At 39.2% G+C, this 16,560-nt stretch overlaps 1 protein-coding gene across 8 annotated transcripts in view; it reads left to right on the forward strand.

Annotated features, from left to right (window-relative positions):
• The window catches only part of LOC130407702 (rap guanine nucleotide exchange factor 6-like), a 60,307-nt gene that overhangs the window by 15,508 nt on the left and 28,239 nt on the right, over positions 1 to 16,560 (forward strand). For 6 of the 8 annotated variants that reach the window (XM_056730854.1, XM_056730858.1, XM_056730857.1 and 3 more), the window contains 2 exons: positions 2,889 to 3,026; positions 3,541 to 3,558. In XM_056730854.1, coding sequence (XP_056586832.1) covers positions 2,889 to 3,026; positions 3,541 to 3,558 — 156 coding nt within the window. Of the gene's footprint in view, positions 1 to 2,888; positions 3,027 to 3,540; positions 3,559 to 13,455; positions 14,016 to 16,560 lie in introns of those variants that run through there. The other 2 variants (XM_056730856.1, XM_056730861.1) reach the window with 2 other exon arrangements.

Here is a 16,560-nt window from a genome sequence, read left to right on the forward strand (position 1 = left end):
GGTCTGCTAGTATCATCCTTATTTTATTACACAAACTCTGAAAGATCATCCAGATATATGAGCGCTCATCCCACAGGATAAACCGACAGGGTAATCGAATTCACCATCACATGACGTACAGCAGGATATGAGCGGGGCAAATGTGACATCATACCGTTCTGTGTATATCAGATGACCACACGTGATGAGACGTGGAAGAGTCTGGGCTTTAACCAATATGCCATTTTGAAGTGTAGAAATGAAAAGTTCTTTTTTATGGTTGTATCACATGATCAGTGGAGGGAAATCCATTCTGACACATTACACATAGACACACAATAGAGAAGTGCTCGGGGAAAACCTCCGCTCAGAATGGTCAGAATTACCAGAATTACTCTTTTGGTGGTTCCCAATTTTACAGAGCTTTCTTAAGACTGAAAAGTTGAGTAGTTCTTCAAACACCAGTCAGTGTTGATCATTTTGTGCATCTCTAATATCATTATGGAGCAAAACTCTGAGTGTACGGTGACAAGCTTTTTCTCTTCACTTTAAATCTCTCTCAAACACACACTTTGCCCTGCGTCTCGACTCTGTCATGTGTGTGTGAATGGTTAAATCTGTGTGTCACATTACTGCTGTGATGGATGACTACTCCGCTCGCACATGGCAGCTCTTCAAAAGATTCTGCTCACTCTCTTCACCCTCCTTCCCAGAGATTTAATATGCCTCCACCATTACTCCTTTCCCTCTGCTCTGAATGACGTACACGTTGACCTGAAAACCCATCTAGTGAATCTGTAGCTCTAGTGTTTGTCCTGCGTGATCCCTCAAACACATCTGAAGAGCTGCTTGGAGTTGGCAGTAATGTCGCAGCAGTAGGTTTGAGTTGTTGGATGGTATCAGGGAGTCAAAATGGTTTATGATCAGTTTGTTTTATTCTCAACGTGTCAAACAGTGCATAATGACGTTAGGTTTATACTGAGCTCACGTGCTGCGGTTTTACATTTTAGATGGCTGTCAATGTTTTATTGTTCAGCTGAAGAAAAAAATCATTTGTGAGTTATCTCAATAGTTGTGGTGAGGGAAATTTGTAAAAACTTTATAGTGGTGGTTCTCTTCCTTGGTAACCTAATGGTATGATTCCATGCAAAAGAACCCTGCCAAAACACCCCAGAAAATAGATTTAATGGTTATAATGGGAACAGCTTTGGATTTAATGGAAACTATAATGGTTTCTACTGGTATGTTATGGAATCCATTTATTGGGATGTTGAAATTATGCCCAAATCACACTACAAAAGGAAATTTGTAACAGATTTAATAGAAATAGCTGATGGCTCATAATGGTGTTTTAATAGAAACACTTAAAATTTCAGTAACGCTTTAGATGATGGCCCGCCATGTACCGCATAATTGAACCTAATTTACAGTGACACTAACTGTAACAATAATGCACATCTACAGTACATATCTCTAGGTAAAGGGGATCTATATGCAAAGTTTGGGGCAAAAAATTATACAAATATCTTTACTGTAAGTATTATAAAACTTAGGGGTATCTTTTTTAATATAAAGTGGTGTGCATTACCTGCAGTATGCTACACAACAATCTTTGCGTGAACCTACACTACATTTTTTACATACTGTGGATATTTACTAAGTACGGGGTCTTCTTTTATTATTATAGCAAGCATAAAATAAGGGGAACTGATGTGTTCAGTTTTTGCGCAAGCAAAGCCGTTAGAAGACTGTCTGTCAACTTTAAATTTGACTTTTGGATTCATTTTTATTTGATTGATTTTACATTTACAGTTAGGCATTTGGCAGATGGTTTTTATCCAAAGCAACTTACATTGCTTTATCCTATACATTTTACATCGAACCCACAACCTTGCGTTGTTAACGCAATGCTCTTACCACTGAGCTACAGGAAAGCTGGAAAATTTTAGGATTGTTGGTCACAATTAATATACTTTAACAATAAGTTATTATGAGTTATTTTAATGAGTTTTTATGTCTAAAATGTGCAAAAACAATGTTTATATTTTGAGACTATAATCAAATATTTTTTGATTTGACATCACAAATATATATTTATACATTTCCTTATTCTTAACACTTTACTTTCCAAACTTGGCATATTGTTCCCCTTTACCTACAGATATGTATTGTAGACATACATTATTGTTACTATTAGTTACGCTGTCAATTCTGTTTAATTATGTGTACGTTGCGGGCCGTATTCTAAAACGTTTTCTTCAGCAGGTAGCGCTGACAAATTTGGCAAAATCATCATTAAAATGGATAATTAAAAAAAAAAATTGAATGGAATAAAATGTGTTTAATCAACATTTCTGAAATTGGAAATTGAATTCATTGGAAGGTATTCTGTGATTGACATTCATTGGTATTTTAAGTCTCTTAAGAGGTATAATCATACAAATACTGTCAGCCTGGGTATAAATCAAAACTTATCAAGACCCCTTTATCAGGTCTATATAGAAACTAAAAAAGACTAGCCTTTACCATATACTTCTTAAAAATAAAAGTGTTGTTTGACCAATAAAACAGGTTATTTACTATTTAATAAGACACAAATGCATGTTTCTGCACAGCCGGTTCGTATTGAAAAGCCAGAGTCTTGTTCTTTCTGTTTTTAGAGGATATTTGTGTATTTACGGCTTCCTACAGGAAACTGTGGCCCGCCTGTAGCTGTGCTGTTCGCTCGCTGCCTCCATCTGTCAAGAACAACGCCTCTTTCTCTCAGCAAACCGCGTTCACTCTTCTCGTCCCGTAGCGTGTAAATGTGATCCAAAATGAGTCTTCTACGCCTCCATAGGCTCTCTGGGATTTGGAAGAACTGGATGTTCAACCAGGATGCTGAGATATCTGCCACTGCTTCTTTACAGGTGGAGAACACCAGCGATAGTGAAGATGGGGCTCTACAGAGAGACGGATCTCAGCAGCACTCGCGGCGGCGCTTTCGTAAGGTCAACCCTCGAGGAGAGCGCCAACTGATAACGGACAATCAGGACCCCTCAGCGACGGTAAGAGAACCTGCACATCCGCTCCTTAACCATATCCCTTTATTTAACTTTGAAAGAGAACTTCTTCCTCCATGACAAATGAAATACATGGGCCTTGACAAACATTCTACATTTTATTGACTTTTATTTTGAATGTAGCTCGTTTTATTGTCTGGGGCTCTATATGAAAGTGACATGTGAGAGAGGAACTTGTACACCAGTTGAGCACAAGCACTTGTCAACAGTTGATTCATTGTGTTTGAGGTGGAGTTTCTAAGACTGATAACGTCCATCTTGACTTTCAGTTACACTTCTGAGTAATCTCATGAACACATTACTAACTACTGGAACAACATGCTTTGTTAAGCAATATCTGCTCGCAGTGGTGCTTTAGACATCATTGCAAAATGAACCACTGATAACCAAATGAACAGTTACACAATGTAAGATCAGGTGCCGTTTTGAAGACATTGAGAGATGATATGTTCTTGTCTTTTTGTGTTTTCTCTCTCTGTCTGCCCACGTGGTCCTTTAGGATTATACGAATGAGCAGGTAAGAAAAGGAATTTCACTTTTAAAGAGTAAGTAGCATATGATTTTTAAGGTCCTACTTTGGTTTATGGAGTGTCCAACAACAAGTTTATGTTTATAGAAGGTGTAAAAACACTATTATGTCATAATAATAGGTAATTATTCTTACCTTACTTCTTGACTGACTCAAATAATTAGTTCCGTGATTCATCCGTCTAATCCCCTCATATCCGCTAGTGTCATGTGATTGGTCAGATGGTGTAGTCTGCTGTGATTGGTCAAACGCGTTTGTAACGAGCAAGGCAGGACGAGAGCCCTTAGGGAATGGCGCGAGTGAGGACAATGAGTGTCAGCTGTGTGTTGCTCTGTTATCGCATCGCGGAGGAGATCGGAAGCATTAAAGGATGAGCGATTGGAGTGTACGACAAAAGAGGACCAGGCCTAGATTTTATTTTATGTTTTATGCTTTAAGACCCTGGGGTTATACTCCATTGGTGTCATTTGAAAATGAATTGTTACCATTGTTTCCTTAAAAGTTCTTCCTTTGGTAGTTTAAATAAGACGCACTTAGTTTCACAGTGTAAAACACAGGTTTTAGACGCCACGCGCATCACGAATGAGCGACAGTGTTTTGTGGGAGGAGAGTGAAGTTTTCTCGACAGTCACAGCATAACGTAGTCGGGCACTATGTCTAGTGACGTAGATATGCGGCGGTACTCGTTTACTAGGGACAGTTTGAGTGATTCAGAGTCGACTCCTTTATTTACATGCCAATAACTTTGTTATTTATTCACCTTCGGGCTAACAACTTGGCAGACTGCTTACCTTCAAACACGGCAACATAACACACAGGCAAAAAATGTAATTTTCATGATCTAATGCTACTTACCCTTTAAAACTTTTTTGTTCAGTGTTGAAGATAATGTTGTTCTCGGACACCGTATTTAGGACACTGTACTAGACATACAGAACACTTCCAGCTGAAAATAAAGCATTGTTTTCATCTTTACATATGGAACCAATGTTAATAAACCTGTAAGTATTTATTAAGTATTGCCCCTAAGGCATTATAGCAGCAGTAATTATGCTTTAAGTGATGAATGAAAGTGTGAAAACAGTCTTGTGTATGGGATTGTGTTGACTCTCCAGTTCTTATGTGTGTTATACAGTGTAGAAATGTCTCTACTCCTGAATGGTTGTCTGCTGATGTTGATGTTTATGGCTGTCATGAGCTGTGACAGAGCTTCTCATTGTGATGGATGCGTAGAAGAGGTTACCTTTGTTGTCCAGGTTTATTAATGCTGTTTGTCACGGCAGCACTGTTTCTCATACTAAAGTGGACACAGCGGTCCGTTTTCAAATAAAATGCCACCCAGCGCATTCACTGAGAACTTAATTTGGGTGTGCAGGATTTAAAGTCCCCGTGAACCGGAGGTTACTATCGTTTTACTTTCGTACTTCTGAGTAAAATGGAATTTCAAATGAGAAAAATAGTGGCTTTTGCCTTTCCCTGAGATCAGATTGGATATATAAAACAGGCATTCCATTTTTCAATGGAACTTGCAGGAGATTGACAGTTGAAGGGGACAAACGTCATTTCAGACGGTCATTACAGGATGGAAGTGCATTTTCAGATTTTAACTGAAGATTATGAGTGTTTAGAAAACCGAATGACCCGCATTGAAAAACTAATTACAATAAACACTGCAATATTTCATGAATATTTTGGTATTGTAATTTTTTAATTTCAAAATTAAATTAATTTCAGTGTATTTCTTGATTAGAGATGTCACAATATACCAATATAACTCTGGTTTTAATAATTATTACAGAGCTCTAGACTAACTTTTTGCACTGGTTGCACTGGTGCGCCTAACTTTTTTTCTTAGGTGCACCAGCACAAAAGTAAGGTGCACCCAAATTTTCCCCCTTATCGCAATTAATGCATTTAACATTTAACTGGTTTTACCGGTTCACTTTTTTTTAAATGCAAAATTTACTTGTAGATTATTAACTAACAATCTTGTCAACACAAAGCTCTTAATTGGAAGAACATATCTACAAGAAAGGTAACTTACTGAAAAAGTGTTGGTGCTTATGGTTCAGTGAATTGAAATTAAAAAGATCTCAAGATAAATGGACAAGGGCTTGACATAACCTGGGAGGTTGAGGGCTGCATGTCAGAGCATTGCTTATGATTTTCGTTCTAACAGGCCTTAACTTAACATTAGTCACGAAAAAGTTGTTAATTGTTCTTTTCATCTTCTCTAATCATTCGCTCCTAGATCCACTCTGTTTAACTAACGGCATTAGGCTGATCATCTCTCACGTCTTTTCAGACGTACACACCAGAGGTTGCGCTAGACTTTTTTTATTTTCCGTAATTTTGACTGACAGGCTCGTAAAAAATCCGTCATAATCTATTATTACCCGTCACTATGGTGCAAGGTGGCGTTAAGTGGTAATTAGTATGTTTGTGACGTCATCACGCTGTACTTGCGTCTCGGAACTTGTTGTATTTTAATACAACCGAATGCCCAAAAAAGCCGTTGTTATTTATATTAATTTATATATTTAATCTTTTAATGTTTATGTTCATATGTGATTAGATCTGGGAAAACCCAACACATGGTGCAAATTTATATAGGCTTTCATAGTTTTTGATACCATATTCAAGCCCTTTCAAAATCAGTTTTTATTTTGCTCATACCTTGTGTATGTAACAAGAGTTATGGCTGAGGATGAATGAAGCGCTATGATTTTCAGGAAGAGAATTTGGAGAAAAACATGTTTAAAGCGATGAAAATAAAAGCACAACAGTCAAGTATCGCAAGTAAAAGTCACTTTACAGTGGTAAGAGATTTACTCTAATAACAATTTAATAAAAAACACATTTCCTAGTGTTGAAGTCTATAAAAACACTTCAAAAAACCGTTTGAATAAAACGAAAGAAAGGAAAAGGTGCAGGGCACACATAAAGAACGAGGGCTCTGACTTTATCACAACACAAGAAAACGAACAAACATTACGGACCACAACTAATAACCACTAAAGCAAGTTTTACGTTGTTTATCATGTGCAGTGTCTGGACTTTTGATCATCCCTTGTATGTTTTGTGATCGCGGTCCGGCTCGCATGAGCAGCGGAGAAGGGATAACTCCTGGGGCCTCATGTATCAACGCTACGTACTCACAAAAACGTTACGTACGGCAATTTTCACGCTCACTGTCGGATGTATTAACAGTGAAATTAACGGGAGAATGTGCTTTGTCCGTACGCAAAGTTTTAGTATGAATTCAACTCAAGTCTTTGTACATGAGACCTCTGGTGCTGCAGACTGGGAGCTCTGTCAACTCATGAAAACATTGTATAAGACAACTTTGCATGCCCCCAACAAATTGCCCTCATTGTAATCAGCCAAAACGACAGACAGCCTTCAGATTTTTCCGTCTCTCGTTACAAAATCTGTCAATGACAGAGAATTTTCGGTTACGCGACCTCTGGTTCACACACGTACAGGAATATCTGGACCACGGCCGATCAGGGGGGTCCGCCCTTCACTATCTCTGATTGGTTTAGACCAGGATATGGGCCTATTGTGTGTCTGTTGTTGAATCACAGGGAGACTTTCAGAGTTTCGTAGACTTTTTTCTCTCTCGAACGGCTTGTTTGCTCCGGTACGACCTCTGATTATTTTTAGTCGCACCTTTGAAAAATAAGGTTGCATTTTCGACCAAACTGGTCGCACTTTAGAGCCCTGAATTATTAATGATATTGTGTTAATACTACACATGGTAATATTTAAAATAATTCTGGTTTGACACTTCAAATTGCTTTAAGAGTTACGATGGTCACATGCTCTATCAGCTTTCATGTACTTGTATTTTGAGTGTAATTTATTGAAAAAAGAAGAAGAAAAATGAACATAAAAACATGAAGTTGACATATTAACGTAGTAATTACATTGAATATTGTGACATTTGCATGGCATTTTCACTGTTTCAAGAATTATTGCTCGTATTCGACCAGGTGTTTACCTCAGTAATTCCATGTATTCTGTGTCTTTTAAATGTATGTAAAGCTGCTTTTCATCTTTGCAAAATTGTGAAAAGCTCTATACAAATAAAAGAGGTTTTGTGCAAGCGATCATAGTGTTGTTCACAAGGTAAACTGTAACATTGAATCATCAGCTGTCATTCAGTATGTGGGACATTTGACCAAAACCCCTAAATGTTATTGACCCCCCCGCTGGAAACTCTGGTGTGTATGAACGTGCACACAGGTGTTCAGTGATATTTAAGTGATGAGTGTATAGAGAGTAAAACACAGGACGTAAACAAGAGCAGCATGCAACTGTGGTATTGTTTTTCCTGTCAGTGTGCAAGACGTCTGGCCTGTTTATCTTCCTGCCGTCACCGCTCACAGAATCTCACATTTCTTCATCATCTGTCATGCAAGACTTTTGCAGAGTGCTGTTCTCTTTCTCTTCGGTTTCTTCACTCGGCATTCAGCTCAAAAGAGAAAAGAATCAGAAGAGCACTCCATCGTAGACCTGAGGGACCTGAGGGGGAATTTCATTAGAGAAGACAGCTGCCAGTGTCATTACAGAATGGCATGATGTGTGTATTTATAATACTCCACGACTGTCTAATGAATCTGTCTCTGTATCGTTACAGATGATATCACAATGACTCATAATCTAAACTGATATGGTAACGGGCCTAATTTCTGCCAGATACAGCAGATAAAACAAATCTTTTAATGACAGTTGTCTTCACTCATGTGTCTGTTTTAGGGCTGCAACTAACGATTATTTTAATAATCGATTAATCTGTAAATAATTGTTTCGATTAATCGATGAATCGGATAAAAAAAAAACCAAGAAAAGCATTCATTTCCAACCCTTTATTCAAAAACAGAACTAAAATCTTTAGAAAGTGCACAAGCATGTTGCTCCTTGAACATCCCTGAGCTGTTATAAAAATAATAAAATAAAATAAAAATGGACTAACACAAAAAACATACACATGTATGCTTTACATCTGCCAAATATATAGACTTTTTTTAAATAAAAGTGCCACCTGAGCTGCCAGAACAATAAATAATTTATAAAAAATAAAGAACAATACAAATCAGAAAACTTAACAGGATTTGTTTGAATGTAAGAACTTGTTCTCTACACTACACTGCAGACAGACACTCGCAGATGCACACACTCGCAAACGCACACACTTTTGCAGACGCACACACTGACAAACACTGACACACACACACACTCTCTCTCAAATTCACTTGAAGCTTATTCATTCAATTACTACCATCATTGTAGTAAGTGCAAGCTTCATTTATACACCACATTTTAACAAAGCTTAAGATGACCAAGAGCTATAAAAGAACTTTAAAATTAAATTAAAAAGTACAACACAGACAAATATATTTGTCAATAATAACCTATATGGGAGAAAGCACAGAATATACACTGCAAAATTGCTTTTCTAACTTAGTAGTTTTGTCCCGTTGTCAGTCCAAATTTAAAAAAAAATCTTATGTGAAGAAACATGTTCTAGACACATGAAAAAGCATAAGAAATGATGTCTTGTTTTCTGAAAAAACTCCTCAAATTAAGTGATTGTTTGCTTAAAGCAAGAAAAATTATCTGCCAATGGGGTACAAAAATAATCTTAATGAGATATAATTTCAAACAGAAGTTTTAAGCATCACTTAATTTTCTTGTCAAGTAATCTTGATTTAAGATTTTTTAGATATTTGGACTGGAAATTAGACAAAATTACTAAGGAAGTTTTGCAGTGTAGCTATACATGACAACAGATTGATAAATGAATGGTCCAAAAAAGGCGAGTGAATAAAAACGTGTCTTTAGTCTTACAATGCAAAGTGCAAAGTAACTACACCACCCCTGATTATACTGTTATTAACGAGCTAATGCTAACTTGTGATGCTTGTCAATCTGGATAACGAGTAAACATCCGCACCAGGGACATTACGTTCTTCACTTTGAAACGGAACAAAAGTAGGATTCTGTAGTGACTTAACCTGCTGTTGAACTCCCTTCCTCCTCATCACATGTCTCAAACATGTTTGCGTTTCAGGTGCTGGATCATTGCTGCGTTGCTCCCGCCATGTCGCGTTTGCATATTTTGCAGTTAACAAACTTTTTCTGTTTATTTAGTGTGAAATGCTCCCGCACCTATGATGACTTGTGTCGCGCTGATTTCTCTGCCTCCGTCATGTATCTTTCCTCCGCTCGTTTTTTATTTTTGCTCCGCCCTGTATATGAGGCGCCGAACTCTGCTAGCATCAGTGCGCGAGAGAGACCGAGTGTGTTTACTTCACTCCGCGCTCAAATAAAGTTTTTTTTAATAACCAAACGTCTCCGCGTCGCGCGACACAACGAATCGATAATGAAATTCGTTGACAACTTTTTTACTAATCGATTTTATCGATTCGTTGTTGCAGCCCTAAGTCTGTTTAGATTCTGTCCTTGTAGCCTTGAGTAAGTGAATGAGTTCAAGTTTAATGTGATTCTCAAGGTGACATCTCTATCCAAGCTTGGAGCCTTGGGTCTCTTTACACCCAAGAAAGAGGTTCTTCTTTCACCTTGTGGAAACATTGACAACACCAAATGTCTTGATGTTTAAGGCTGGCAGTGTTCATATGGGGTATTGCAGGCACTGTGTTTGTGGACATTCATTACATTTACATTTACATTTACATTTAGTCATTTGGCAGACGCTTTTATCCAAAGCGACTTACAGTACAATTATTTCAGGGACAATCCCCCTGGAGAAACATGGAGTAAAGTGTCTTGCTCAAGGACACACTGGTGGTGGCTGCTGGGATCGAACCAGCAACCTTTGATTTACCAGTTCAGTGGTTTAACCCACTAGACCACCATCTCCACATTCAGCACAATGAGTGTTACTGTGCATTCACACCTCCGCCGTCAAGAGGGTCGAAGGGGCCAGAAGTCATTCATTTCCAATATGAGCCGGCAACGGCGCACATCTTGGCAGTTGACGTAGTTGAAATCAACTTTATGGTAGGGAGCTATGACACGGTTTGGCGGCAACCAATCGGATAGTAGGAGTCCATCGCTTGAGAGAATTCCAGAGAACACAGCCCTGTAAACTTTTGTCTACGTCCGGAGCGTCCACGGATCTCTCTACAGCGTTGTTGGCAGGGCAATGCTCTTGGCTGCAGCGATGTGAACGGACAGTTACTTCGTGCACCAGTTGCCTTAAGTTTAGACATTTTGTGGAAAAACTGCTTCTACAAAAAAATAGTTTGTTGGACATATATTTCTATACCTGTTTGTTATCGTGCTTCACAATGCGAATTTCACCAAAGAAGCTTAAAAACCCTATTGATAAAGTGGTAATGCTTACACGATGATAATGATTCAGTGTAGTAGGTATATGTGAAGTATAATTTAAGTGTGATTCACTTGCTAGTAATGAGAAACACAACATATCAAAGATGAATGATTCTTTTATTTAATTTCAATGGATATCGTGATAATATCATGATCCTGAATCCTTCCACTCTGATAACTGCGTGGTGAAAATCTGTTGTGACTCTGGACTCTGGATGACATTTCTTCAGCTGTTAAGGTTGTGTAAACTGACGTGTTTGTTTGTGGGTCAGGTCAGTGTGGGGGTTTCATGGGGGATACGCTGGTGATTTCTCCTCACATGTTTCTTGTGGCTTTATCTGCATGAGAGAGTGAGTTTCTGGATGTGGATGTGAGAGAGGGGACTGTCTTCTCTGCGGCTGCTGTTTGTGCTGGAGGGCTAATTTTAGAGGATGACATCATGCCTCCTCCCGTCCCTGCCTCACATGCTCAATACTGTATGCTTTATATTTTCATCCACGTATAGCAGAGGAGATGTCTGATGATGGATGATTGCATGTGTTCAGATTCTTTCTGCTAGTCTCTACAGGAAGAGCTGGAAAAATAGAAGGAAGTCCTGTTCTGTGAGCGATCGCTACACACAATGCAGCCTGCACTCCTCAACTTTTTCCACAACAAACCAAAATGACATAGCAAACACATTTTCTGTCTTTTTCATTTCGGAGTGTAATATAGGATTACAGACTCGCTGAGTTTAACAGTTTGGTTGTATTTCGGTGTGATTTATGAGTTAAGTCATTAGACCCATCTCAAAGATTTCGACAGTCATTGAATATTCCATTTGAATTTACACTAACCGCTGCAGATGTCCACAATAAACCCATCATCTCATCACTGTCACTTTTCTACAAGCACGCGAGACAATGAGATCTGGGGGGATTAGGATGACCCCTTCCCCCATCACCCGTCCTCACAGGCACTCCTCCTCAGGCTCTATCAGCCACTCTTGAATCAGCTTTCAGGCGTCTCTGTAGTGTTTAATTGTCCACACATGAATACTCACAGTGAGCAGAAAGAGAAAGAGCTACTGCGAGAATTACCTCTCGCGTTACTTAAGCAGCATACGGGATAAAGCCGCACCGCTTAACCCTTTCGTTAACTCTCTCACAGGAAGTACATCCTATCTGCTGTCTGTTTACCTACAGCTCATATTCTCTATCATGTCCTCTTCCAGCTTCAACACAATACCCTACAGCCAAACTTCACTTTCCAATATATATAATGTATATGAGTATTTGTCTACAATAATTGTGAATTTAGACTTTTTATGTGTGTTACTGTCACGCTTAATAAGTGTACACTTAAGCAATAACATTAAGCCTTTGAAAACATTTATGTCACATGACAGAATGACATGAATAATCCAAACGTTAAAACAGTTCATAGACTAAACATGTTATTTTTAAAACTGTACAAATAATGACATCATATAAAATTTTCATACAGTTCCTCAAACTTCTGTTGTTTGAGTTGGTGTTGCTATGTCTGGTTGGGCAGGATGTTTTAAAAGAACCATCGTTTTCGAGATAATTGACTTAAGGCATTTATCTTTTCATGATAAATCGTGATGAGTCATACTGTATAACACTAAAAAACATTTTGTTGAATTGGTTAATATTGTCTTTTTTAATGGTAACATACGATTTTGTCAGATAATCATAGATTATAGATCAGACACTCCAGAGCCTCAACACAATGTGAATTTCTGTCTGTACATCAGTTCTTCCTACAAACCTCAAGATTTTAAAGATGTTTTTATTGCTTCTCTTTCCTTCAAGTCTTGTAAGAACGATCTGTCGGGGATTCACCTCAATTCTTCACACCCAGTCGTGTTTTATTTGAACGTGGGCATCATACGCCGTGCCTCTCTCGTTCTTTGGGAAGCTCTGTGCGCTGAGCTCCCATTGGCTGCTTCTTAAAAAGATGATGTCATACTTCAGGTTTGAGGCGAGCCGAGCAGGCACTTCCAATTGCGTCCTGCCTTCAGAAGAATGTTTGCATGCAGCTGCATTATTCAGCGCATGCTTTTAAAGCCGTCAGTCGCGTTCCATTTTCAGCAGTCTAGGAATTTACCGGCTGACAAACCTGATAATACCATCAAGTTTGGGGCATTTTCTCCTTTTATCCTACGGCACTTCAGAAGCGTGCCTTTGTCACCGTCATAAAAGAGTTGAACAGGTCGCGTCGAGTGCCACGCGTGCAGAAAGAACATTAGCATAACAAACGTTTGTCACACTTCCCTGCGTGTGTTTGGCAGTAATTTATGCCTCATCTTCGTCTTTTATGAATTGTGTTTTTGCGGACAGGACGTTTGAGAAAACGCTGTTTTTTTCAATCAATAAAGATGCTCAGCGTCTCCTGTGTTCCGCGCAGCCAATCGCTCTAATGCAGTCCCCCATTCCTGCCCCACCCGCTCCTACAGCCCTCCCAATGTAGGTGATGTCATGCTTATCTGCCGGGCTTCTCTCCGCGCCTCTCACTCTTAGACCTTCTGTCTTGAGTGGCAGAGCGTCCGATCGATGGACGCCTCTCGAGGGAGATCTCCTGAAGTCTCCGGCTGGGGATGTGCACTTGGAGACTGGAGACGTGGCGCACGGCGCACAATTCTGCACCTTTTCTGCAAAAAAACGACTGCGTTGGGCTTGATCTGAAATACAGCACAAAAGCACTGGATCAGAAAAGTACATTCACTGCCAGGAGCCCTTTAAAGAGCTTTTTACTTCTGGACTTTTGGAGTTGTGTTCGTGTATCAAAGTCGTGTTAGAAAGTGGAGATGAGCGTCTAGTAGCCAGCAGCATCAGGATTTGGATTTTCACTGAGTTGTGAAGGAACGAGAGCAGATGAGGTTCCAGGTGATTTCCTGCTGAAATGGATAACTGGAGAGGTTGATTCTCTTCTTCGTTTCAAGTGGTTCGATTATCCTTCAGGATTCTCTGAGAGATTTGCTCTTTGTCGTTTCTCTTGTGTGGAAAGTTTCCCTCTCTTCTTGGGAAATGGCTTTCCTCGTCCGTTGCTATGCCAACTGCCTCCAGCCGTGGTCCTCCAAAGTAAGTGATGTCATAATTCTTCAGTGTGCTGTTCTGCTGCAGATGCATGCTTGTGTGTGTGTGTTGTTTTTGGATTGAAGTGTGCAGTTTTTGTATTGTGTCTGCATCTGTTCTCAGACAGAGGAAAACTATTCATGGAAAGCATTTTTTCTCAGTGATGTTTTCAGAGGCACATTTAATCCTTTCTAACAGAATATTCTGTTGCTGGATCGAAACGTTTTGCATGAATAAAACATCAAGTCAGATAAATCCTCCACCCCAAACTCACGCCATTTGTGAGCCAAAAGCTGAGATGTCAGGACCTTCTGAATGCATCGATGTGTTCACACGCTACCAATGACGTATTGTTGCGTCATAAAACTGAGACAGGAAAACGTATTTAATAATACCAAAAAAGACATGCAGCTTCGACCCATTTTACTTTCGTAATGTAATGGATGATGAATATCCAATGAGGAAAATGTTGAGCAGAATTGTGAAGCTTTGCCACTTGTTTGTTTGGTGAAAAGTGAGCTCCTTACACAAGAGATCTTGTCTAGTTGGTTGTGCAGACTGTTGCTGGGCGCAGCCGGATGATGGACTTTAAGGAACCGTGGGGATGTGCAGCTGACAGAGAAAAGACTTCTTAGCTTTCAACTCTCTTGCGACATTACAGGTGGTTCCCGTATTTATCCACAGGTCCTGTCTGAAAGACGCTCTGTTAATAATGGACATGAATGAGAGACAGTTCTGGACTGAGACGAGTTGCTGCAGTCTTGCTGCATTTACTGCATCTTGTTAAAAGACTGGAGACATTTCTGATGCGCTGGAAAAATGACAGACGTACAGTAACTCCACACCAGATGTCTCTTTTTAAAGACGTCTGGCGTTTATCTTCATTATGAAAATCACAGGTGTCTAATAAGCCCTCTGGAAAGAAGTGATGCACATGTACACTTTCGTTTACAATTCAAACGCTTTCAGCTGAAATCTCCTCAAAACTATCACAGTGTACCTGTGTGATCTCCAAACCTGTGTCAGTGCATTTCTTTAATGTCTGTGCTCAAAACCTGCCTAATAGTTCAGTTTGTGCCCTGTCAGTCCTTTGTGTACTGAATGTATGAGCGATGTAGGTCAAGTTCACAAGTGGTGCTAGAAAGGGTGTCAATTTGTTTGAATGTGTAGACAGTGTTTCGTTGCCTGCTGACAACATCATTTACATTTGTGGCACTCTTTTATCCAAAGTGACTTTCCTGCATTCAAGCTGCACATTTTATAAGTATATGTGTTGGGTGTGTTATTCATTACTCACTTTCAACTGTTCATCCCCTCAAAAGCACTGCAGATATTCTGTAATGACACAACACTGTTTTTCACTGAAAACTCAAAACCTTAAACAGTTTGCCCGATCATTTACACAACAGCAATGTTTTGGGCCTGAAATTTAAACTTTAAAATGGTAAATGTTTTTAATTGTTAAGATTATTATCAGGGTAAACTACAGAAACCTGTGTTTGTGAAAACGTTACATTATTATCATGTTTAGTTTATAGATGTGTGTGAAATGGGCTCGTAGTGTTGGTGACCAGGGCTCTGAACCGGTTCAAGGAATAAAAATTACAAACTGAAAACAACTAAATTTAAACAGGAACATGAACAAAAACTGAAATGAAACCACTGGCTGTGAACAGAAACACTTATATAAAGGAACCAATTAATTATGTTCTTTTATAGTTCTTTTATTAACATTACTTTACGCTGCGGTCGCATGGTACAGGTCAAAAATCTCCGAAAGGTTCAGACAATTCACACTCAGATATTAAGTCATTTAAAGTGGCCCTAAAACACAGGGTTTCTGCCAATCTCAAAATAATCTTGAGTACCTATAGAGTAGTATTGCATACGTAGCATCTTCTAAGAGTAGTTAGTTTGATCACATTTATAAAAGATAGATACAGCTGTACGATTACTTCCTAAATCATACGGCATGTGCGGGGGGGAGGGGTAGGCTGAACTAAAGCACATTGTTAACAAAACACAGACATCAGTTTCACTCACCCCATGCGGTTCATGTCCGGCATCTTTTAGCAATGGGACAGCTCCATATATCAGTTTCTAACAATCTCTAAATCCCTCGTTATATCCACTGTTTATACAACATTCATCACCCAAATGCAGTTAACAAACACCTGAACTTCGCGAACGTATGCTCTCTCTCTCTACTGCACACAAGTGAAAGTGACATCTGCGCATGTACCTTCTCCTGCTCTACATGCTGCTGCCTGGTGTGCCGCGTGCTTTACCGGGAGAATTGTCCAATAAAGGACTAAGAAAAATAGTTAACAAACAGTTTTATATGTTCGAAAAAAACTTTCTGAAACCTGTACAATCGCTGGGGCTGTGTATAAAGCACAGACATACTACGTCATACGCCAAACTTGTTTTTTGACCATGTTAAGCATGAGAAGACAGCACGTTTAACATTGTAAAGAAGTCAGAATGAATGACTCATCGTTGCAGGGCCGCTTTAAAGAAATTCATTTGTAAGCGCCAACCACACAACAAC

This window comes from Triplophysa dalaica, chromosome 19, assembly GCF_015846415.1.
Source record: "Triplophysa dalaica isolate WHDGS20190420 chromosome 19, ASM1584641v1, whole genome shotgun sequence".
NCBI lineage: Eukaryota > Metazoa > Chordata > Actinopteri > Cypriniformes > Nemacheilidae > Triplophysa > Triplophysa dalaica.